General features: G+C 34.9%; 3 protein-coding genes across 4 annotated transcripts; 2 read left to right on the top strand and 1 right to left on the bottom strand.

The window, feature by feature from the left end:
* Nucleotides 1–67: 67 nt before the first annotated feature.
* Nucleotides 68–13,876, bottom strand: Cep97 (centrosomal protein 97kDa). Of its 2 annotated transcripts, none has more exons than XM_046637397.2 (12): nucleotides 13,796–13,876; nucleotides 13,356–13,507; nucleotides 12,199–12,357; nucleotides 11,927–12,028; nucleotides 10,828–11,024; nucleotides 10,138–10,221; nucleotides 9,481–9,776; nucleotides 6,752–6,982; nucleotides 6,026–6,634; nucleotides 5,675–5,804; nucleotides 5,347–5,560; nucleotides 68–5,256 (listed from the first exon to the last, which is right to left on the bottom strand). In XM_046637397.2, exons 1-12 carry the CDS (start codon nucleotides 13,806–13,808, stop codon nucleotides 4,660–4,662), a joined length of 2,784 nt encoding a protein of 927 aa, XP_046493353.1. In that variant the 5' UTR covers nucleotides 13,809–13,876; the 3' UTR covers nucleotides 68–4,659. The 2 variants fall into 2 exon arrangements, with proteins under 2 accessions (XP_046493353.1, XP_046493334.1); XM_046637378.2 differs by having other exon boundaries at nucleotides 6,752–7,006.
* An 821-nt stretch (nucleotides 13,877–14,697) lies between these two features.
* Nucleotides 14,698–19,988, top strand: LOC124217961 (probable RNA-binding protein EIF1AD). The gene is made up of 3 exons (XM_046624205.2): nucleotides 14,698–15,051; nucleotides 19,039–19,316; nucleotides 19,439–19,988. Exons 2-3 carry the CDS (start codon nucleotides 19,047–19,049, stop codon nucleotides 19,616–19,618), a joined length of 450 nt encoding a protein of 149 aa, XP_046480161.1. The 5' UTR covers nucleotides 14,698–15,051; nucleotides 19,039–19,046; the 3' UTR covers nucleotides 19,619–19,988.
* Nucleotides 15,062–19,032, top strand: tam (DNA polymerase gamma, catalytic subunit tam). The gene has a single exon (XM_046624220.1). It carries the CDS (start codon nucleotides 15,169–15,171, stop codon nucleotides 18,688–18,690), a length of 3,522 nt encoding a protein of 1,173 aa, XP_046480176.1. The 5' UTR covers nucleotides 15,062–15,168; the 3' UTR covers nucleotides 18,691–19,032.
* Nucleotides 19,989–24,079: the final 4,091 nt, after the last annotated feature.

Here is a 24,079-nt window from a genome sequence, read left to right on the forward strand (position 1 = left end):
GAAAAGAAATATTTATAATAGTAACAATACAATTTCTGAGTTGATCAATTTGATTTTTATACTGTGATGGAATTGATGAAAAAAAAAAACTAAACTTAGGCATTCGAAGGAGGTTAAAGGGAATGAAATGACCGAATTTATCTAACTGTGATTTGTTGATAATTTTATCAATATCTTGTATATTTTTTATCTAGTATGAATTGTGGGAGCAGAAAAAAGTTATTGATAGAAAATTAGAAAGCAATGGATGTGAAAAGTCAGAATATAAAGTGGTTACATTGTGTATTTATTTGCTTGTGAACGTGCAGTTATTTTATGTCTAACCATTTTATGAAAAAGGCCTGTATAAATTAGATTTATATACCTATGTAACATTACATATTCAACTAACTTGTAGTAATTATAAATATTTCATGTAATTGAATTAGCGACAAAAGCATTTTATGAAGCCAATGTCAAGAATGAGGTTCTACAAAAACCGATTTATGGATTATTGATGCCATCTTTCAGTGCAACGTTTAGTTATAATATTAAGTAATATAGTAAATATACATACTAACAAAATTGAGGTAACATGTAATCTTCTGCTTCATCTAATTCATACAGACTTTTTAATATTGCGAGTAACTCAGATGACTTAATAAAATTCAATGTGTAAATATATATATATATGTATATATACATATATCATCAATGCATTTCATATTATTTTGCTACCTATCTTAACTGTCGATCAACAGGTTTAAATTACCAAGTATAGCGTTCATAGCATCATTATTATAAAAAACGTTTGAGTTCTATAACATTTTTACTAATATTTTTTTTGTATGAAATTCATAAGCATTAAATGCGCCGTACAAATTATCGTTAATTTGGGTACACAGTTTATTGAGCACAATATGTCAATTGTACCCACGTCAGCAAATTTTCCAAATCTGTCAAGATTTTGCTACCTTCTCTAAGTATGCTTACATGGGAATCTTATTTTCACGGAAAAAATTGTATATTAGTTTAAATTTATGTTTCATTTTTGTATACTAATATGTATATTTCACATCAGCTCTTAGAATAAAGTAACATTAGAATCTGTGCTCTTCACAATTTGATATTAGTGAAATAAAATTGGATGGAGAATACAGCCGGAATGTGTTATACAATAAATACAAAAGCTTTCGGATATCTCAGATATACAGTCCAATGTTTCAGTCTGTTATTAAGACTCAACAACGAATGTAATTTAAATCTACTTTTTGATAATGACGCATGTATATTATTCAAGTGTGATGTTATTTCACATGGCAGTCTGCGGTAACTTGCTTATTACAGTTGTGCTTATTTTATTTTCTTGGAATGTAGTATAGTAACTCAAAGTTATTCGGTCTGTTTACTTACATACTTAGGTATATTACAAGATAGCTATTCATCAGGGGTGCAAATTTTCATTACATGACTTTAAAAAAGTACTAACAGTTGTTAGTTTATAACTGTGCATCTTTGTATTTTTCATAAAAGTATACACATAGCATGCACGTTTGGTGCACAATGACACTATCGCACAGTATAATCATTCTTTAGAGAAAAATATGATAAATCATAATGTCATAGATTCCCATGCCGTCTGGGGTGTAAATAAAATTCTGCAAAGAGTAATCTAAATTTATAAGATAAATTTATCCAGATAAGATTCAACATTTTGGCTACTATTCAGATCAAGCTTCGTTTCGCATCGCGTTGTTACACGAATAAATGATTCTGTTCTGACTGAATTACATTTAGGTGTGAAGTAGGAACTAGTGAAGTAGAATGCAATTATGAATACTTTTAATCGATATTCTCACACTAAATTTTAATTCGTAATTATAACAGCATAGGTTAGTACTAAAAATATAAAATAGAGGCGTAGCTATGCATAACTAATAAAAATGCACAGCACTACTTGATTCGAATCGCAACCTTTGTCACAACAAACAGTAGCTACGTAACAAGTCTAATAAGATTACTATTATGTACGTTAAAGCTTGGAGCTAAAATATTGACTAGATCGAAGGATAACTTCGGAATACAATTGATCGCAAGAAGATTTTGCGCAGATCTGAAATTATCAGAATGTTTTGCCTTAAGTTTATAAAGTCACTACCGATCTTGTACGAAGTGTCGGTAGTTTCCTTTAGAACTATCATCTTTACCTTTATATAATTAGGGTTGTTTTTCATCTACTGAAATCTTTTAACTCGATCGACTTATTCCGATTATCTGAAGGTAAAGTTACTGTTAATATTATTCTACACAAAGTAAAAGGATAGATTAAGGAGACGGGGTATTTACCATTTTATTGGCTCTTTCCACTCGATTCTATTTACGATTGGATGAACATTCTGACTTTAGGTGTGTGCAAAGAACAGTTAATAACGAGGGAACAACTTGCCATGCAGTGCCTTTGCTTTAGCTTTCAACAAGATAATTTGACGTGCTGATGGTACGATTTAGTTTGGCTTGGTCTTGAATCGAAGCTAAAGGATGGATCTACCGCATCTCTGAGATCACGCGATAGCACAGGTACTTGGAATATTTGTCTCTTTGAAAAATCGATTCAAAGATTGCAAATTTGATAACAAATGTGACCCACATACGTCCTTCAACAACAAGATGTAACCCAAGAAATATTACTATTGTTAAAAATAACGATAAGATTGTATACGGTGAGCATCAGGAAAGGCTGCCATTGTGGTGGCTAGACAGCATTCTTTAAATTAAAATAATATTTCATGCACAAATTGATAAATTTTTAAATCTGACGAAAATTTATCCCTTATAGTAATAGACATTTTCATAAAGATCAGACTCCTAACATCCGGAGCAAACCACTCAACATCACCACTTCGAGAAAGTTCCTCTCTCTCATCACAAATCACAATAAAAAATATACATCGTAGAGTTCTCGAGTTTCAAAGTAATCATGTAATGTTGGATTGCTTTTTCAGTTCTTTCTTCTGCTTTACGTATTATATATAAATTTTGGATTGCTGTTTCATTTCTTTCTTCTACTTTACGTATTATGTATAAATATTGGATTTTATTTATCGAATCCTGAACCTGACCTTTCTGGTCTGTAGTCTTAGTTACTTTTACATTTACAATATATGTGCTGCAGCATGGATCATATTTCCGCGATTACGGAACTTTCTCATTTTACAAAAGCGATGGGAAGACTAATCAGGAGTTGATCAGACGCAGATGTATTAAAGAAGAGAAAACAGGAAGCAAGAAGAATGGCAAAGCTTTGTGCTCTACGTAATGTTAGAAGAGTAAATTCAATCGGGAAAACGGGGTATCGTTCAGCTGGAGAGGAACTTAGTCATGTAAGTGTTGAAAGCGTTGTCGAAGATCTAAGATACATTATACATCTTACAATTAATACAGAAGCATTTCCGATTTATGAGTGACTGAGAATGTACATTTAACAGAGTAAGCTTTCACTACTTATAAACCATATTTTCGCAACTTGGAGAAAAAATGTATTTCATTATGGTTGCAAAATACAGTCTGCCTGAACATACCCAGAAATATTTACAACTTTGGGATAATTAAATTGTACATCCCATTGTTCTAACTACTCATGATTTTCTGTAATCTGAAACGAAATTGGAAACCCATTTACTATGGTGGAGTTATGATATAACAGTCACTATTGAACAAAATACTGAGTATTGATAGGCTTCTATTATTATTTTTTAATAAGGAAATAAAATATTATTATTATGACAGCATCTTGGAACAATAACTGAGATTTGAAACACTGTAACTTACATGAAATTAGTTTTTAAATGACACGTTCTTTGTATTACTAGCTCAAACCTCTTGGTACGGAGTAATTTTTGATCTGATAGTAATGGCGGAAAAGTTATTTGAGTTGATAATGTTGACTGATAATATTCATATTTTAAACTCATGTTATTTGTAAGGTCCAAAAACGTATGCAATCGGTAATTAGTGCCAGTAAAAGTAACCGAATCTAATTCACCCTCAAGGAAATGTTCATAACTTTGGAAACTGAGTGATATGATAATGTTGAATTATTCTACCAAATGTTTAGGAGGATGATGAAGAATTGATTAAATGTTATGTTCAGTGCATTAACTAAAATTAAAATAACCTATCGTTTTGTAAACAATCGAATGTAGTCCAGACGTTTGGATATGCCAATAAGTGAATGTTTAAAAAATGAATCCACTACCAATTTTCTTAGATTTTAAATCTGGATTACAATAATAATATCGTTTTCTCTTTGGTAAAGTTACTTTTGGTATGTATAGATATACCTACTTGTTATGAACATGTGAGCATTTTTCCGTACGAGCATGAAATATAGGTATTTTTTCCGTTAAAAAATCTGCAAATAGGTAGCTGCCGTTTTTTGCCATTCATCGCATCGATGATTGATGACATGATACTGAAATAGTTTTAATTTACCCTATAAAAAGCAATGTATGTGATTATATTGTAGTACTATTGTGCTCTTTTTCTTTTTTGTATTTGGCACAAATTATCATTAAAATTTGTACCATGTTAAGTTGTCAATAGTTATTTTCGCAAGACTTTCACTTATAGTACCTCCAGGTGGTGAGTTATGAATTATGCTATCGACACATGCATTATAACTTATTCATCATCCTGATTTAAGCTGACATCACGCTCTTTGGAATCTTTTTCCTTTTCACTATCGGCGTCGCTTTCCCTTCTATTTTCCGTTTTAATTAAACTATGTAATTCTTTGCAAAGAGTCTCTTCGCAAACCTCACCATCTATAGCTGCGTCCTCGATGACGTCTTTATATTCGATCTCCACTTCTCCATCTACATCTTTATATTCACCTTCCATAATCTCTTCACAGCTTTTAAACACATCAGGATTTTCATTAGAATTTAGCAATTCCGGATTTTCGTTGGAATTTAAAATGTCTGTGTTTACTTCATCGTCCGTTGTATCTGTCGATTGCGAAACCTTTTTCAAAACACTATCTACTAAATTTGATGCGAAACTTTTATTTTCATTTCCTTCGTGTATAGTCTGATGAATTGACAATGATTGAGGTCTGCTTGCACGTGAATATGGAAACGTATTGGCTTCGCCAGCTGGAGTGTGAACCGCTGATATTTCAGTTTGCGTTGCAACACCGTTGTCCAACGTTGTGGGCTTTGGTTGCATGTTAGACATACAGCGTTTTATTTCTGACATGGAGTCTTGCAATTGTTGTACCTGCAAATATAATAAAATAGCCGTAATCTTTCATCTGATATGCCTATATCTGCATATTTTACTCACTGCAATGCAAATACAATTGCCTACTTGTGAGTGCAGCAAAGTACACGTTTGGGCAAGGTTATTAACCACAACTGAGTTAGCGTGTGACGTTCCTTCAACATCTCCACCAGTGTTCGATCCTGGCTGAAGACTGACTATTTTTTTCCAAAGTGCATTTATAGCTTGCATTTGTAATAATTGCAACTTATGCTCGCTTTCTAAAGCTGTTCTCGTTGCCTCCATGTCGGTCGATAATTTTCTGTTGACAGGTGTTTCAATACATTGAATTGTAAATCGGAAAATGACCCTAACACATGAGTAATCTTCAGTAATTTCATTATCCAAAATTCAACGTTTGAACTTTTATACTTACTGAATGTATTTGTTTGTTCTCATCATTTCAATATTTTTTAATATATTGGTTGCTTTTTTATTCAGATTTCGGGTACGGTACCCTCGCCACAGTCTTTGTATGCAAATAGCTGCTTTCTCTGTTTGATCATCTAAAACAAATTATGTTGGGTAAAGAAGAATAGCCCTATTTAAGGTATATTTAACAAAAAGGTGCTAATGTGATGAAGATGTTTTACAATTAAAAACTTGTTTTTCTATGAAAAGAAATATTTTTCATTAAAACATGAGAGCATCAACACACATGTTCAATCAATCTTTCCACAACAGTATAGTCTAGTGTTTGTTATGAATCATTTTTATCTATTCATACCCTTATTGGTGTCCTCTTGACGCCGTTGATTTGCTCGGTGTCGAATTCCATCCAGCTTCGCCTGACAGACTTCGCTGTCTTCGTCGCTACTCATCGTTATGTTATTATCACCGTCACCGTCCTTACTTCGCCTACCTGGAGTAGGTCTCCCCCTTTCCGTAGCGCTTTTTGGCCTATTAATACTTCGGCCTAAGTTTGGTGAGCTTTTATTATTCCTTTTGATCGGTAATGTTTTACTTTGAACGTAATTATTTATTTTAACACTGTGTGGACATTTTCCATTGGTATTAGTAATAACGGGCTTTGAAATGTTAGATTTTCCAATGTTGCAATTTGTTGCAGAGTTACTCTTTATTAAAGCATTGGTTTTAAGGACTCCCACATTTGTTTTGGCCATTGGATTAGGTGTAAAAGCAGTGGATACAGCTTTCCCTGCATTGTCCGGACATGGTTTCACGGGAATTGTAGTTTGAATTGGGGAATTCAATTTGCTAGGAGGCGTTTTTGGTAAAATACGTGAAAGACCTGACGGAGGTCTGAAATCTGGACTCATCAGCGATTCTGGTACCGGTAACAATTTTGTTGCTGCTTGCAAAGGACTGGAGGTTTCTGCAACAGTTTCATTAACATCAACACTGTGTTTTATGTTCGCTAAATTTTAATAAGATTATCTAGCAACTGACACGATTATTTTGAATGATGTTAAGAGAAGTTTAATGTATTCACCTTCGACCTGCAGTGAAGATTCGTTGTTATGTGTCATTTTGTGGCTCAGGCTATTGCTAAGCAAACTAGGGTCCAGACTTTGCGTCATCAGTACATCATCTCCTCCAAGAAGCGTGTGACCACTGTTAGATGTAGAATTAGGAGCATGGCAAGACGATACCATAGCATCAGGGTGACAACCAGCTAATATTTGATCTGGCGATCTTATTCTCATAGATTTTCGTGACGAGCCTAACAAAAGGGAATCTGTTTCAACTTTGGAAGATATCAGATTTTGAATACTGTATTAAAGTGCTTGGAAGACTTATGCTAGCTGAGCTAGCCGTTGTGTGCAAATGATAAATGTAATGGTAATCTTCTAGTCTGAACATTAATTTTGTTACCAAGCTTAGCTTTGTAAATTTTACCTAATTTACGTACTGCAGAAACAGTATTCTAGCCTACTATGGCAATAATTGTCTTATATTTTTTAGATATATTTATAGAACTCTCAACACTGAGTTTTGAGTAGCAATAAATGAAAACGCATTAAATGTTATCCAAGCTTTGTGAAGTACAGTCTATACTTCAAATAAATAGAATCAAGAACCACTCAAACGTTGAGTCTGAGATTCCTGATCCTGGACATAACACATTGAGAATTATCTGATCAGGCTCGGATTTGCAGATAAATAAGCATTAGAATTTAAAATCTCAATTTGATGGCATATATTTTGCCTGAATATTTCGCGCTGAATTTATTTCATATTACAGGGTATACACGGCATTTTAAATTAATCAAATAACATGAATAGTGTCTTTTTGTGTGTTCTCACACACTGTTTGTTTGACCAGGATCGAGGGTTTTCTTTGCTAAGTTTAGGGAACTTGACACCTCGTTGGGAAGCTTCTATTAGTACAAATATGTATGCTACGCATATTGTATGTGATATTTATGAAGCAGAATAATCTGATGAATATAGGTAATTTTAAATGCAATGTGACGTTGTGAATGCATTGTTTTCATATTGACAAGCATGATAATACCTCCAGTTCAATAGCAGTTTAGTGATCATTTTAGTTCCTAGTGATTTTGGGAAATCTATTTCTTTGTTATGCCGTAAACTTATGGCCATGCACTTTCGTGCATACAACCAAAACAATACTCTTTGTAAATGGCACAGAATAATATTAATAAGCTAAGTATAAGCAGCTGCTCAATGAAGACGAATACACTACAATATGCGACTTAATAATATTTGGCCAACTTTAATATCTGTGTACCTTTGCAAGGTGAATAGCAGGCACAAAATTTTGCATCGTAATATTTTGGTGATTGTATAGTCTTTTCTTCGTAATAAGACAACATGGGTGCAACTGGAGAAAAAATGTATAATGAGTGTGCATGGCCAGTTGAGATTTTCTAAGAAAATATTATTACCTAATATGGATTGTCCAATACACAACTTCCACTACATCGAACTATCTTATTTGACTTTTAAATAATCATGGTTCAAATATACATATTGACCTGGTAGTGGTCAGGTAGGGTAAGTTTTATACCCCAGCAGCCAGAAATTAAAGCTCATAGTTTAGAAATAGCAATTGCAACCACTTTCATAGCGTTTATTTCTACTTTCTAGAAAATAGAGAGCACGTCATGAATTGCCTGTGATCAGCTGGATCAGAGAATGAGTGCATTTAATCTTACTCGGGTATAATAACACATTACATATGCTATGAAGAAGTGTTTCAATAATGCTAAATTTATTAATATGACCAGAGAATAATTACTGATAAAGAGAAACTACGCTATAGGAGGAACCAATTTAGAAAAATATTTTTTTTATCTACTTTGTGGTGAAAATGGAGAGATCGGGTTTCATTGTAAGTAAATTTGTCGGTGAGGTGAAAATTTTGAATATTTAATTTTCCATGTTTCTGAAAATTATTCTATTGTTCTGAGAATTTACTGAAAACATCCTGGTCTTTTTGTTCAACTCTTTCACATTTTTCACATACCTTAGATCTAATTATCAATATTTTTATTTCGTTAATAAATACTCATCCATTGAAACACAGAAACACAGTTATTTTTATATCTGTCCAATATTAGAGTGTGTCAAAAAACTTAGGTCAAAATTAATCTCCCTTATTGCACGATCTTCCCTTATGAGAATATGTCTCCTGTATTACAATATTTACCAGACCATTTTTGAAATATTTTCAATACTTCCATTGCTCATAATTTTAAAAAGATTAATCTGAGAGAGAAATATACACAAGTTTACAAAGTTTGAAAGAGATCCTCGAGGACCGAAACGCCAGCATTTGATGTGCTGATACTGCTATGTATGATTTAATTTACGTGGCATTATTGAGCCGTAATTTAGCATACGCTGAAGTGTATAATGATGGAGACATTCAAAAATAATTTGAAACCAGAGTCTATACGTCACTCCACTCCTGGGTTAGATACTAATGTGTGTAGGTGGGTGTGCGTGCACGCGTGTTAAATTTCTTTATGCCAAGAAGTAAAATGAAAATGATGTTAAACCTACCATCGTGTAAAACTCAATCAATAACAATATCTGAATTTCCAAACGATATCCTCCACAGCTTGGAAAGCAATTTCGTGATAACAAGAACAGAACTATGATTGACTTAAGAGTACAAGATGAATGTCGATATCCATGTACGCTACTTTAACAGAGAATCCATGTATGTCGTGTTTTTAAAATCAGGCTTACCAGGTCGTCTTGGCGAGCTTGTCCTGTTTGTGTTAAGTCTGCGTCTAGCTGCTGGTGATGGACTCATACCAACGCTACTCAAACTGTGCACACTACCAGAGTCGCTTTGTTGGTTCAACTGTTGCTGATGATGCTGCGCTTTACTTAGAATCAATCGGAGTTTACGGTCTGCTTCATTTTCAAGGGACTCACCCGACAGAGGACAGACCGAAGCAAGGTAATGTGAGAGTAGTGTATGCTCACCAACCCGAAACTGCCTGCCACGCCCCTGTGAATAAAGCCACTCTGCTTTCAGGCTGAGTGGACAATGATTGTAAAGATATTTGTATCATTGTTCAATTGGTAAACATTGTTTCTGTTTAATGGTGTTGATTATTTGATAATGTCAAGTGCAAGTCCGGCACAAGCCAAATCGTAGTGGTTTTCAAAATAGATCGTTATGGAGATGACAAAAGTCATTACGGATGCTTCCACAAATAGAATAAGATTGTAATAAAGATTTCATGTATGAATGGCTTTTATGTATTCTATTATTGGGAGAATATTCTTGTTAGGTACTTAGGGAATTTGTAATTGATGTAAGCTTGTTTTAAATATATAGCACGTACGGCGAGAAGAAAAGTGTGTATGTGAATAATATTTCAAAACAATACTCACCTCTCAATTGGATCCACAGCATAGCCGTCAATTGATTTCAGACTCATACACCAATTGATAACAAATGGACGATAGTCAAATCCACTATAAACTATTGATTAAAGAATAATAAACTAGTGATAGAATACTAAATGTAATATAAAACCAAGTTTTAATGTTTTAGACAGATTCATCAGTCAGAAATATCCTTCACTAAATGTTTGTTTAGAAAACAATAGCAAAGCGTAGTTTCTAATACTTAAGGTACATTAATCAGACTCCGTACATTACTAGGAAATCGATGTGTGGTTTCTGACAACACACTTACTCCTCTCAAATTGGAAAAGTTGAGTAAAGTTTCGATTGATGTTAATAAAGATATTACAATGTTAATACGAATACTAATAAATTCGTACAAAAATGATCCTATGATTTTTGTGCAAGATTATCAACTATTGAAAGAACAGGCATGATCACGTTTTTGAATATTGATTTAACTGTATACACAATTAATAGATGGTTTTTTAGAGTCTGAAGGTCCGGAGTGATAATATTTCTATACGATTCGAATTGATTTTCAATAATTACTGAAAGAGTAACTTAGAGTATTAAGTTTGATACAAAATTTAAAAATTGGCAATGGATGATCTAGCTGAATATAGACACATTTTTATTTTTGGCTGTAAAATTATTACTTGTTAAAAAGGATACATACTGTTACCTGTCATACTGACACAAGGGTTGTTAGCAATTGAAAAATTGACTAAATTTGTTAAATTAGCCAAGTGTGACATCTCATTCAAATCCGTTATATTATTGTTAGCCAATGTCAAAGTTTCTAAACATCCAGGTAAATAACGTTCGCACTGTCGCAACGTTACTATACGATTATTGTGCAAAAATAATTCCTAAAAATCATTTCATCCATTTATTTACGATTATCTTGAAGATGAAAATAATTGTTGAGTCACGTGTGTTAGAAATAGGAAAGATGAATTTTGGTCTGTAATTTTTCTAATAGCATCAAATTTCTCGTAAAACGACTTTTCTTGGAAGTGAGTTTCAGAGGGCAAGTTTTTAGAATTTCATACAAAAAAACACTAGGTTTAAATTGCACATGACACTACATAGTGTTGATAACAGACAACTACATGCAATTACTAATGGCTTACTTTGTGATATGGATCTAGCTGTGTTTCTTTAACATAGTGTGCATAAGCGAGCAACGTTTTTCACGATTCGGTACGCTTGCCAGGTTGAATTTTTGTAATATTTAATATTGCTCGGTGATTTTCATTGATGTTGTAAACTACATTTTGATGAAATATCAATAGTAACTAAAGTAGCTAACTTTCATATTTTCAACAATAATTGTAAGATATCTTTTTACACTTCACACAACACCAAATGAATGTATTGTATACTTCATATTGATTGGGAATGAAAGTGGAGATATAGCCAAGCAATATGGCACAAAGAGGTGAAGGGCGATTATCAGATGGTTTTAGGTAAATTACACGAACCTAAAGGTGGAGAGAGCTTTGTGCAACCCGAGTGGCTCTTATTTTTTACAATGGGGTAATACATAGTACAAAAAATACTATACTTGAAATATTTCAAAATAACCTACACATCCAGAAAAGCAGTAAATTTCCCACTACCAGATGTCAGAATAGGTATCACATTTTCGTTACCAATTAAATATGTCTAGTAGTAATATTCAAGTTCATTAAAATTGGTTAAAAATGATACGGGTGTGCAAGAAAAAACATTACAAAATTAACAAGGGCTAGGATCCAAAAAAAATTACCTTTAAACATCGTAGGTACGAGATGTCTGATAGATGACTAATACTGTTCTCTGACAAATCCAGATGCTCCAATTTTGTGTTTGTGTGTAAATGTTCGATGGACTGCAAAATAAAAAAAAATAAAAAATACATGAATTAATTTGTGGTACCGCCTCTATTATTGAAAATTGGTGACGAACCTGCGAATTATTTACGAAAAAATAATAAAGTTATATTTCTAACGTGAAACTCCTGCTAAATATAGTGTTAATCATCAGTTAATCCAATTTTACCTTTATATTATTACCAGCGAGGCAGAGAGTTTGTAAATTGCTCATGTCCTTAATGCCCTCTATAGTGAGAATGCCATTATTTGCCAGATTCAGTGTTACAAGATTGTGTAGCTTGGAAACTCCATACATTCGTAATAACTGGTTTCTTACGATCGATAGCTGAAAGTTTCAAATTGTGTTAATGTTCTTCGAAATTATATCTCTGATATTAATTACATGATAGAGAAACAGGAATGAAATTAATATTTATAAAAAAGAAAGTAAAAAAATGAATTAAATATGTGCGAATAATGTAAGTACTTTTTGAAACTTTTGAAGTCACTAATATTCTAAATATAATCAAATCTGCATAGGTATTGTTTGTAAAGTCTATTTCAATGTTTCGAATTCTTCAACTGTCCGGACTTTGTAATACGAATAAATTTAGTGACACAGAGTTGCTACAATGTTTCATTTTCGATACTTTGTTATTCCTGCACATTTAAACAAATATTATGGTTCACAATTTTCGATCTTAGTTTCCAAGCTTATAACAAAACATATCTCAGATGCCAAGGAAATAAGATCTCAAACCCAGCTTTGTTTTGACAGGATATAAAATTAATTAACATAATTTTCTCTCGGAAGAAGTGATTTAGAAAAATGTTTTGCTCGATGAATTGTTTATTGAATAGTTACTATACAGTGTAAAGTAGAAGAATTTCAAAATCGAACCTTTTGCTAATCTAGTGGAGAGTTTATACTTCATTAAAATAATAAGCATTAAACTGTATCGCGTTATCGTATTCAAAATAAGTTTGGTATGCTATGCTGCTAACTTTGACTTGAGCTCTAGCTGTTAGCCTGTGTGTTAATCGACTATAAACATCAACATTTAATAAAAATAAATAGGTATCAATTTAAATTTAAACATCATAAAGCGAAACTTTCAATTGTTGAGCTTCTTTGTACTTTTTCAACCAATTTCAGCGTGTGTGGCCACTATTTTTGGCTGTAGCTTCAACGGGATTTGAACATTGAAAATATTAAGGTGTCTTTAAGGAACTGCCAAAAATTTTTCTATAGATAGATAGAAATCTCTGAGCTTTCCAGGTTGTTCAGGTTTTCTATCTTATATTCGAAGTATGAAACTGGCAAGAAGTGACAGCTTCAATTACCTTGGTAATTTTGTTGTATGAGTCAAGATTATCCAAACGCTGTATTTCATTATCGTCAACAATTAGGGTATTGATGTCTGCATCCGATGGACATCTGCTCAATTTCTTTAGTCCCTGTCCACTCAGATCCAACGTATCGCAGACAAGAGATTCTGTAAAATATTTCTGTACATTAATCATTTGTTCACTGTTTGAATGTTGTACTAATTAAAGTTTTCAAACAGAATCAGGCTGGGGTGCAGAATAGAAAATAGCAATACGTCAAAAGTGACAGCGCGAAAATATCATGAATTACTGTCAGTTTGAGAATTAGCACGCGGCAACATTGCACTTCGAAATTGATAAGCTTAAGTTTTTTTAGAATTCGCATTGTCGTATTCGCAATTTCTAAATTAACACGTTAAACCTTGATTACGGTAAACGAAAATACATTAACTAACCCGTGGACGCCATGATGAACACAATAAATTGGCACGAAATCTATAAACGCTGTAAACTGGCAGACGCCGCAAATATGGCGTCTGCTCCGTAATACCACTGCATTCTGGGAAACTGCTTTCGTGTATTCCGAAATATACTTCCAGTAAGACTTTCTGTATAAAGTTTCACCAATGCTACTTCTTTCCCTTGTTCGTGCGCTGTGAGGCGGGCTCGTTCGAATATTTTCCAGTCAACGTTTAAAGGCTCGAAAGAGGTTGCAAACTGCCGTAGTCGACGTTTTATTCTTCAATTCAATATCTTTAGGAAAATCCTTGATAGAGTCGTAAGCAAAGTAATAAAGTTTATCAGAAGAAATATACTTTCGAGAAAAGTTGTAGAAAGTCTACGGTATTTTTTTTTTGTAATCGAATCATTTCTTTATTTTAGGAGTTTTTTAGGCGTAGCCAAATGAAGTCTTTGCAAATTTCATTCTTATGTTTCGTTTTATCTGATGATGAAAAATTGAAACCTATTTTACACGCCAAGTGAAGAAAGCGTTGATGGAAAGTATATGATGGAATGAATTGAAATAAAATATGTGATATTTTGAGTAAACTAAAATATATTTGTTCAGATATCATGTATTAATTCTTTTCTGAGACTCTTGGGATTTTTGAAGTTGACGTTTTGACGAGGCGCATGCGTCACGAATATAAACTTATAAATAATCGACTATGGTCAAATCATGGTTAACAGTAGAATTTTAAATTTTCCGTAAACTATAAATGTTGAATATCCCCGTGCTCGGAGGCGTTGTCGGGGGTAAAACGCTCATTTGTCACGTACATTTAAAATCCAATACATTGTATACGGCGATTGCGCACAAAAATTTACATCGAATCACGACAATATTCGCATTAAATTTAAGCGGGCTAGAAGTGAGATTTAAGACGTGACATTTGCGCTGAATGTATCTGTAGAGTAGATCGACTTCAAAATCAGACGCAGATGTAACGGCAACGATGCAACAGCTAGTTGTGACGTTTTATGAACCAGAAAATTAGCGCTGATAAGTGAAAGTTGGGAAAAAAAATGCAGACAGCATTTGACAGCGCACCGGCGAGCGGGTCATTTGTATGCTACTCTGGCTAGTTTGCAGACTCACACAGCTGGCACGAGCCGTTTTCGTAACGTATTATTAAATTTGTCGAACTTTTTGGGCTTCTTAGAATCCTATAAAACAGTGTAATTCGGCATCAGCATTGAACGGGTACAGGTAAGGGAAAATTATTTTTGGTTACATTTTTAGCACATTTTCATGTTCGAATGTGTACATCGGTTGCAGAATACTCGTCACGTGCCTATGTTTTGAAAAGTAGAAAACTTCTGCGAAATGAAGGGAAAAATTCAGTTGCTCAACAGTTGTATAACGCGTAGTTACGCTCAAAGTAATTCTACCGCCGGTCCTAAGCGGGCAAGTAAACAATTTTCCAAAAAGTTGATCAAGCTGAAAAAATCAAAGGATTTGAAACCTAACCAAACATCTTTAACCTCAAACTACGAAACTCGCGAGGCCCAGAATGTCTCCGTTGAATCTCGAATTGAAAAACCATCCTTAACACGTGTTAACGAACTCAATATGCAAATGCTATCCAAAGGTCTGTATGAACAATTGTTTAAAAATGATTCGATCCATCGCCCGTCCGAGCAGGAGCTTGCAACTCTGAAGAAGGATTTAAACAAATTTGGAATAAACGTTGAGGACTCGACACGTCTAGAAGACGTTTTAATGAAGCTGCCAACCTTGGAAGGTAAGAATTTAGAAGAGCATTTTTACAATATTGGAAAAGCACAGGTCGAACCCTATCTGAAGATAATAAATAACATCGTGAAAGAGATTCCGGAGATGCCGAAAGAGTGGATTTTCCAAGATGGTTGGACCAGATATACGGACACAGGCGCGGATAGGGTTGATTATCCTTTGGAAACGGGCCTCGTATTTGACGTAGAAGTTTGCATGAATGCCGGACCTCTTCCTACACTGGCCACAGCTGTCAGCCAGAAAGCCTGGTACAGTTGGGCATCCAAGTCGTTGGTAGACGGAAGTAACATGCCAGCCGGGAGTCGAAAGTTTACTACAGATATGCTGATACCGTTGGAGAGTAGTCGCACGCAATATGGTGGAAAATTGAACGATCTACAAAATATGCCAAAGATTGTAGTCGGACACAATGTTTCATACGACAGGGCAAGAATCAAAGAGCAGTATTGGCTCAATTGTACTGGTACGAGGTTCGTTGATACAATGTCTATGCACGCTTGTGTCAGCGGTGTGACCAGCTATCAAAGAGCTGTATTGAAAGCCAACAAACCAAATTTGAACGATGAAGAATGGAGGCGTTGCAGCTCGATGAATGGCTTGGCTGACGTACATGAATTGTACTGTGGTGAGAAATTGAGCAAGAAGATGAGGGATGTTTTTGTCGAAGGGACGTTGTCTGAAATCCGAGATAAATTCCAAGAGTTAACTACGTATTGTGCTTTGGATGTTGAAGCGACACACAGAGTTTTACAAAAGTTGTTTCCAATGTTTGAAGAAAGATTTCCTCACCCAGTTACACTTGCTGGTATGTTGGAACTGGGCACCGCATATCTACCTGTAAACTCAAACTGGGAGCGATATTTAGAAGAATCTGAGCTGACGTATGAAGATTTGAATAATGAGACCAAGCATACATTAGCAAAAAAAGCTGATGAGACATGTAAGCTTTTGCATAACGAAGATTATAAAAGGGACCTTTGGATGTGGGACGAAGACTGGAGTACACAGTCGATAAAATTGAAGTCTTCGCTGTCTAAGGCCAAATTGAGAGAAATCGAAGAGATAAAATCTAAGGAAACGAAGGAATTGTCGGATATAGAAAAGTACCTCACTGATGGTGAAGATGAAGTCGATTCTCTAGAAGAGAAATTTGCATATCTTAAAGATACTAAATATCTCTTACCTGCTCGGATGCCTCATAAACCAGGTTATCCAGCCTGGTACAGGAAATTGTGCCCTAAGAGAGGTGACGCAGATTGGGCTCCGCATCCACAGAATATAAGCACAACCATGCAAATAACTCCAAAGCTGTTGAGGTTATCTTGGGAAAATTATCCTTTACATTACATCAAAGAACATGGATGGGGCTTTTTAGTACCTTATAATAATGAGCCGGATGTTGAAACAAAATTACCATTGAAAGAATTATTTGAACAATGCCCGTTGTTGAACAGCGGTGATAGGGACAGTGATACAGATTATTTGATGCAAAATCTTAGAGCTGAAGTACAGGATGATTTGGGTAAAACTGAATTTTGGAGACATAAAAAGGTCACACATCCAGCCGAGCACGTCTACAAAGGCACTGGAGTTTGGTGCAACATCGACATAGATGGCTGCTGTTGGTTCTTCAAGCTGCCGCACAAAGATGGAAAGTCGCACAATGTTGGAAATCCACTAGCAAAAGATTTTCTGAATAAATTTTCAGAGAATATTTTGACTGGTCCTGATTCGAGTGCACAAAAAGTTTTGAAAATAGCTAGGATGCTCTCATATTGGCGGAACAATAGAGCAAGAATATTTTCGCAGACAGTTATATGGCTCAATAAACGAGACATGCCACCTGAATCGAGGAACCTACCGCAAGACGATTTGTTTATCAATCACGATTCGACCTACATGCAGTACGGAGCAATTGTACCGCAAGTTGTCGTTTCTGGTACCTTGACTCGTAGAGCTATCGAATCAACTTGGATGACTGCGTCGAATGCTCACATAGAACGTGTTGGCTCCGAGTTACGTGCAATGATACAAGCACCACCTGGATACAACATTGTCGGTGCTGACGTAGACTCACAGGAACTTTGGATAGCTTCTGTTCTTGGAGATGCATACCGTGCTCAGATTCATGGTGCTACACCTTTTGGTCGGATGACATTGATTGGTAGTAAAACAAACGGGACGGACATGCACAGCGTAACGGCAAAGGCTGTTGGAATATCGAGAGATCATGCAAAAGTAATAAATTATGCGAGGATATATGGCGCTGGTCAAAAATTTGCCACTGGATTGTTGAAGCAGTTTAATCCTTCGATGCCAGAAACAGAAGCTATTTCAAAAGCTCAGAAAATGTTCACCATGACAAAAGGAAAGCGTGTTTTTCGATTGAAACCAGAATACATCGGCAAAGATATCGAGGACGTACCTTTTTCCAGCTATAATGCCTTCAGGATAGCACAACTTCATGGGAAAACCATTCATGAGATGTTTGGAAATAGTAAATGGGTCGGTGGCACGGAGTCAGCCATGTTCAATCGGCTTGAAGAAATTGCCGGGAGCTCGAAGCCTGTAACACCATTTCTAAACTGTCGACTAAGTCGTGCTTTAGAACCCGAAAGCGGCGTAGATGATAAGTATTTGCCAACCAGAGTGAATTGGGTAGTTCAAAGCGGAGCTGTTGATTTTCTGCATTTGATGCTAGTGTGCATGAGGTGGTTGATGAAGGATAAAACTCGTTTTTGTCTCTCGTTTCATGATGAAATTAGGTATCTGGTTCCTTCCAAGTACAAGTATAATGCTGCCTTAGCAATGCACATGACAAACCTGTTTACCAGATCATTCTGTGCTCATAGATTAGGATTGAACGACTTACCTATGTCAGTAGCCTTCTTCACCTCCGTCGAAGTAGATACTGTTTTGCGAAAAGAATCGAGTCACGATTGTCAGACACCGTCCAATCCTCATGGCTTGAAAAATCGTTACGGAGTACCTATCGGAGAGAGTTTAAATGTACAGCAAGCGTTAGTTAAATCTGGAGGATCTGTTGCTCTCGAGCATGAATCGCGTAGTACAACGACTAAATTGCAAAAATGAATGAAAATCATTGTATAAAATATTAGCGTTTTTCCATTATATACGGCCAGCCGCTAAATTATTTTAAGACATTTCATGATACAAATACTTTGTAGTATGTAGTATCTAATATTAATTATTAGTTTATTTTAAATACTTATGTACACACATATTAATTAAGAATAAAAACTCAACAAGGTTTATTATTTTTTCTCATTGAACTTGATCTCTATCGGTGAAATAACTAGCCGTCGCTCGATAATCGTCCTGAGCCCGCATTTAATTGAAATAATTACATACGGTTACGTTTCAGGTCTAAGTTGTGTAAGTATAAGTGTATTATTATCATGTCGAAATTCTTGTGTTCAGCCTTGAAGATGTCTAAAGCAACAAAACGAAAACACGTTGTGAAAGAAATCAGGGAGGACTTGAATATTCCCACGGAATCGCAGTCTATAGTAAGAATCGTTGCATCAAAAGGTAATAATCTTCACGAAGCGAGCAGTCCAGGAGGCGGGAACTACTTGGTTTCAATGCCTACCAAGTACCGGAAAAACATATGGATCAAGAGAGGAGACTATGTTTTAGTAGAGCCAATTCCCGAAGGGGACAAAGTCAAGGCTGAGATAGTGAAAATACTGACTAAGGTGAGACGTAGGTTCAAACACAATAATGAGGAGAGAATGAAAAAAGATAACTAGCACTACCATAGTTCAATTTTTGATGATATTTCGGTTATTAATAATAACGATATAACTGCTGATTTCAGGAGCATATCAAATTTTATCGCTTGAGAAACTGTTGGCCACAGGAGTTTGAGAAAGGTTCAAAACGAGTGGAACGCGACGAAGATGAAGATCTGTTCATAAATACGAACAGACGGCCAGAAAATCATGACACCACGGAAACTGAAAGCGATACAAGTTCAGAAGCTTCAGATTCAGATTGATGACAAAACTCTTAGGGCTACCGTCATGCTCAATGATGAATTGGCGATAAGGAATTTTTTATTATTTGTACAAACTGGTGTTTAAGTGTATCAGCACTGTGCAGTAATTGTTTTATTTCGTGGATACAGATTTAATTTAAACGTATTTTATGATGGTTTGTATGGTCGTGTCAAGAATGAGGTTTCTGAAATCAGGTTTAAATTTATTGCGAAGTTTATCCAAAATCAATATCGTACAGCTTAATCCGTTATCGGAGATTATACACGTTTAAATATCTATTTGTCGAAGACTATATATTTAACACGAAACGCCAAAAATGATCTCTGTATTGTAAAAAATACAAATAAAAACAAGATTCCTCCATTCGCATATTTGGAACTTTCTGAAACTGATTGTCACTAAAATAATTAATGCAGTTCATTGTAAATTACTGAATTTCAACACAACAGTTTTATATAAAATACATAGATTTGAGTTCAAATCCATGTGTAATAAGATTAATTTTGATAATCCAACCAGCGTATACTTTTCTCGTGATTTGAAATACATCTCGTTTTCCAAAACGTTATGAAAGCATTTGAAAAATTCAGAGCTTTTCCCAATTATCCGGGCTTACAAAGCTCGACGGTTGCAGCTTTACAGTATCCACAGGTAGTCGCGTGTGATACGTATTTTATGAAAAAAATTCAGAGCTTTTTCCAATTATCCGGGTTTACAAAGCTCGGCGGCAGTATCCACAGGTGGTCACGTACATTCCGACAATACTCGCCTGGCTTTGCAAATCAATAACATGTTCAATGTTTAGATGTGAACTTTTACATTTTATAGATTCTGAAAACTTTTTTTTTTTTTAAACAGATTTCTCAAGTCGTGCAATAAAATTTTTCGTAGAAATGTTTAACATCTATTGTTGATAGTTGATCAGTGCAAAAGTTGATGTCATTTTTTTTTTTTTAAAGCAACGCTGATTTAAGTTCACCAATCCGATGGTCCCCGAATACTGATACATCCTGTATGCATGACACGATGCTTAGGAAAAATATAACGGAAGACTATGATATAGTTATCGAAAATTAACCAAGGTATTGTTGACTTGCAAGAAATATGAGAACAGTTATAAACCATAGATTCAACTGGTTATCTTCACGAAAAATATTCGTCATACCTTATAAGTTGGCTATGAATAAGTCGTATTGCATCTGAACAAATTAGTTTAATATTTTTGGAGCCATCAAGTATCGGTATTATTCAGCGGTGTACTTCTCAATCAAAATATATTAATTGCGGATGAAGGATAGTGTAACTAGGAGAAAAAGAGACAATGACTCATTGAACCATCGAGACATAAAATTCCAGTTACGTGTGCAAAGTATAGTCGCTCACTGTCAATTGGCTTGAATTAAAGAATCAGGCGGCGGTTTAGCATTTGGATTTGAACGAGAACTAATTGAATTTATTCCTATCGAAAAACTTGCGTAATAATTGCAGCGAGTAACCTTTTTCTCGGATGAATAAAAAAAAAATAAATAAAAAATACCTGCATTTGGGGTAGTCCAAATGAACGTGAACAAGATTTCCCCACCCCCACTACATTAGACGCTGGTTTATTTCCTACGACTTCTACTCCATAAAATGGCGTATTTTCTGGAGGCGAAATAATATCGATTATTTTCGTTTCTGCTGGTTTTTATGATATCGCATATTTTTTCCTCGAAACTACGTTCAAACACAAGACCTTTTTGTTCTTGATGTTTTTTTGAAATATCCATTTTTTTTCTATTAGAAACTTAGCCTTGAATATGACATTTTTCAAACTCACCGAGAGTGATTCTGTCCAAACGAAGGCGGCAATAAAAAAATCCCTTTAGGAGTATATTTCCAAACTCAAAACCTTTTAGAAAAAAGTATATATGGCTCAAATTCGAGACCCCATCGGTTTAGCTTGGTCGTATCTTTGTGAAATCCCCCGTATACAGGGAGCTATGGAGCACCAACTACTTACAAGCACGAAGTAGACCAAATACGTAGTGATTTGATGGGCCTTTTGTCATTTTCACGTTGCTTTACTTGCTCATAAATCATTTGCTGTCTGCTTCTACTCGGATCGCTCTCTATATTACCTCTGTGGCAATGCTCCGTAGCAAACCTTCGAGCAACCGAGTTTCCTGGGTTTCCATATATATTATTCACATTACTATCATGCTATTTCCCCGCTTTTTTTGTGGCGGTGATGAAGGTGCGATGAGAAGTTTAGCAATGTAACGATTGGGTGAAAAAAGCTGCAGGTCATCGGCAGATGTTCTAGGATCATACTTAAATTTAGTTATTTACCAGAACAGATTAACAGCACTGCAGTTCAAACATACAATCACACACAGAGAAAAATTTCTACCTATGATTATTGTACAGTCCTTAACAGTTTTCATTTTTACCATAACTGAACGTTTTACCATTAGAAAACCATGAGAAGTACGTGGATTTCATCAGTTGAGCTTATTGTTAGTAGCTGGAACCACGAAATCTAGTGTGTTACTATTCTTTCTCATTTGAGTCACTCATATTATATTGTCTAATAACAAATTGTGGTAATTTATGAGGTCTTATTGAACTAAAGAAAAAAAAATGTAGGTACTTCAACAAATAGATTTACCGTTGCAACAAATGGAAAATTGTCACATTGGCTACTATATTTACACTAAATAGTTACTTGTGCCGTATTTTACTAGAATTCTTTTAATAACTGTTAGTAGCAATTTTTCCGAGTGTGCAGAAAATATTTCTCACGTAAGACTGCCACGCGTATTGAAAAAATAAAAATCGTTTCTTTCTTAAAGTTTAATCAAAAGTTGTGGATCAAATTGAATGAAACTATTGCCATTTTAAGGGGTAAAAATGACATGAAAAATTAAACAAAATGAAACTTGACGTGTTTTTGCATTTTTGCAAAAACGCAAACTCAAAGGCGTAAGCTACCCCTTACATGAAATTCCGTGTCGTAGCTGTAGCTCGTAGTTGACGTTTCAAGATGTTACAAAATTATCAGGCGTGTCTGAGAGGGTGAACCACCCTCTCTATTTTGCTTTTCACTCACGGCATCAAACATTTGACAATCCATTCTGGTACGACTGTTGCCGTTATATTGAAAACAGGAATGTTGCGTGTGAGTGTATGTGTGCACTCTTGCATATTTGAAAAAACCTCCATAAAGGGGGTAAACTATTCGTCCATTAAGGGCGAGTACCAATACTAATATTTGTATATAGGAAAAATTGTTCTATTTGATGTGCCTGAGTAAAAGCATACGGGGCATTCCATGTCAACTCGACCAGTGATTTTCCCTAATAATTTTGGATTTGCTTTAGAATTTTTCATACGGTTCTTCAGTCACAAGAAAGCACTCCTTAATTTTTTCAGATTTTTTTCTGTAACCGTTAATTTTATACGATTATCAAACCTATATAAAAAATTTTTCTCAAATTTCAACAAGTTCTCTAAAATCTTATTTCTCATCCGGATCATTATGAGGTTACGGGCTAGAGGCGGCTTGATTCGACGAGCGGTTATCGAACCACTTCTATACTCATCCTAGATGTCCTCGATCCTGGAAGATGGAAGCAGTGATAATGAGATGGAAAAGGTATACCTTTGGTTGTATAAAGGTTTTGTTAGAACTGAGAAACGTGTAATTGCATAACTAGGCAAAGTGGATTAGGAATAGATTTAATGATTATTTAGACTGGAACTAAGTGTGAGGTTGAACTTGGAAGTTGAAGTTGAAATCGATTATACGAACGATGGATTAGAAGTATACTTGATGAAGGATGGAATAGAAGTGCCTTGGGGCAAAGAGTACGGGTGTACGAAAGGTGCGAGAATTTAAAATAGCGAGGAATAGAATTTTTGAAACGTTAAAACATGTTGTTTTGTTTGTTCAAAATGTTTGGAATACTAAAAGAAAATGGAAAAAAAAATCGCCCCGTCGTGGAACGAGTGACAGAATGATCGGGATAAAGAATAAGATTTTTGAGAATTTTTTGAGATTTAAAAAAATGCCAATTTTTAGATAGATTTGAATAATCATAAAAAATGAACGGTTGTAGGAAAAAATCTACAAAACATAACAAGTGCCTTTTTCTGACCAGAGAACCGTATGAAAAATCCTAAAGCAAATCAAAAATGGTGAGGGAAAATCATGGGTCGAGTTGACATGGAATGCCCCATACCTATTTTCACTGCAGCCTGATCGTCCAATCCGTTTGTTATGAATCAGTAATACGTATTGACCACTCAACGATTTTACTAGTTCTATCCTTGAAAAGATTGATTCTTTGTACCAATTTGTTGCTTTTACGAGTTGAACATTTTTAATCACGCAATATGTATCATTTCTTAACTGGTCCATAAATTTAAATCACACGTTTTAATAAAACTAGTAGCCTGTTCAAATGGTGAATCTAGAT

Source organism: Neodiprion pinetum, chromosome 1 (genome assembly GCF_021155775.2).
Source record: "Neodiprion pinetum isolate iyNeoPine1 chromosome 1, iyNeoPine1.2, whole genome shotgun sequence".
Classification (NCBI taxonomy): Eukaryota; Metazoa; Arthropoda; class Insecta; order Hymenoptera; family Diprionidae; genus Neodiprion; species Neodiprion pinetum.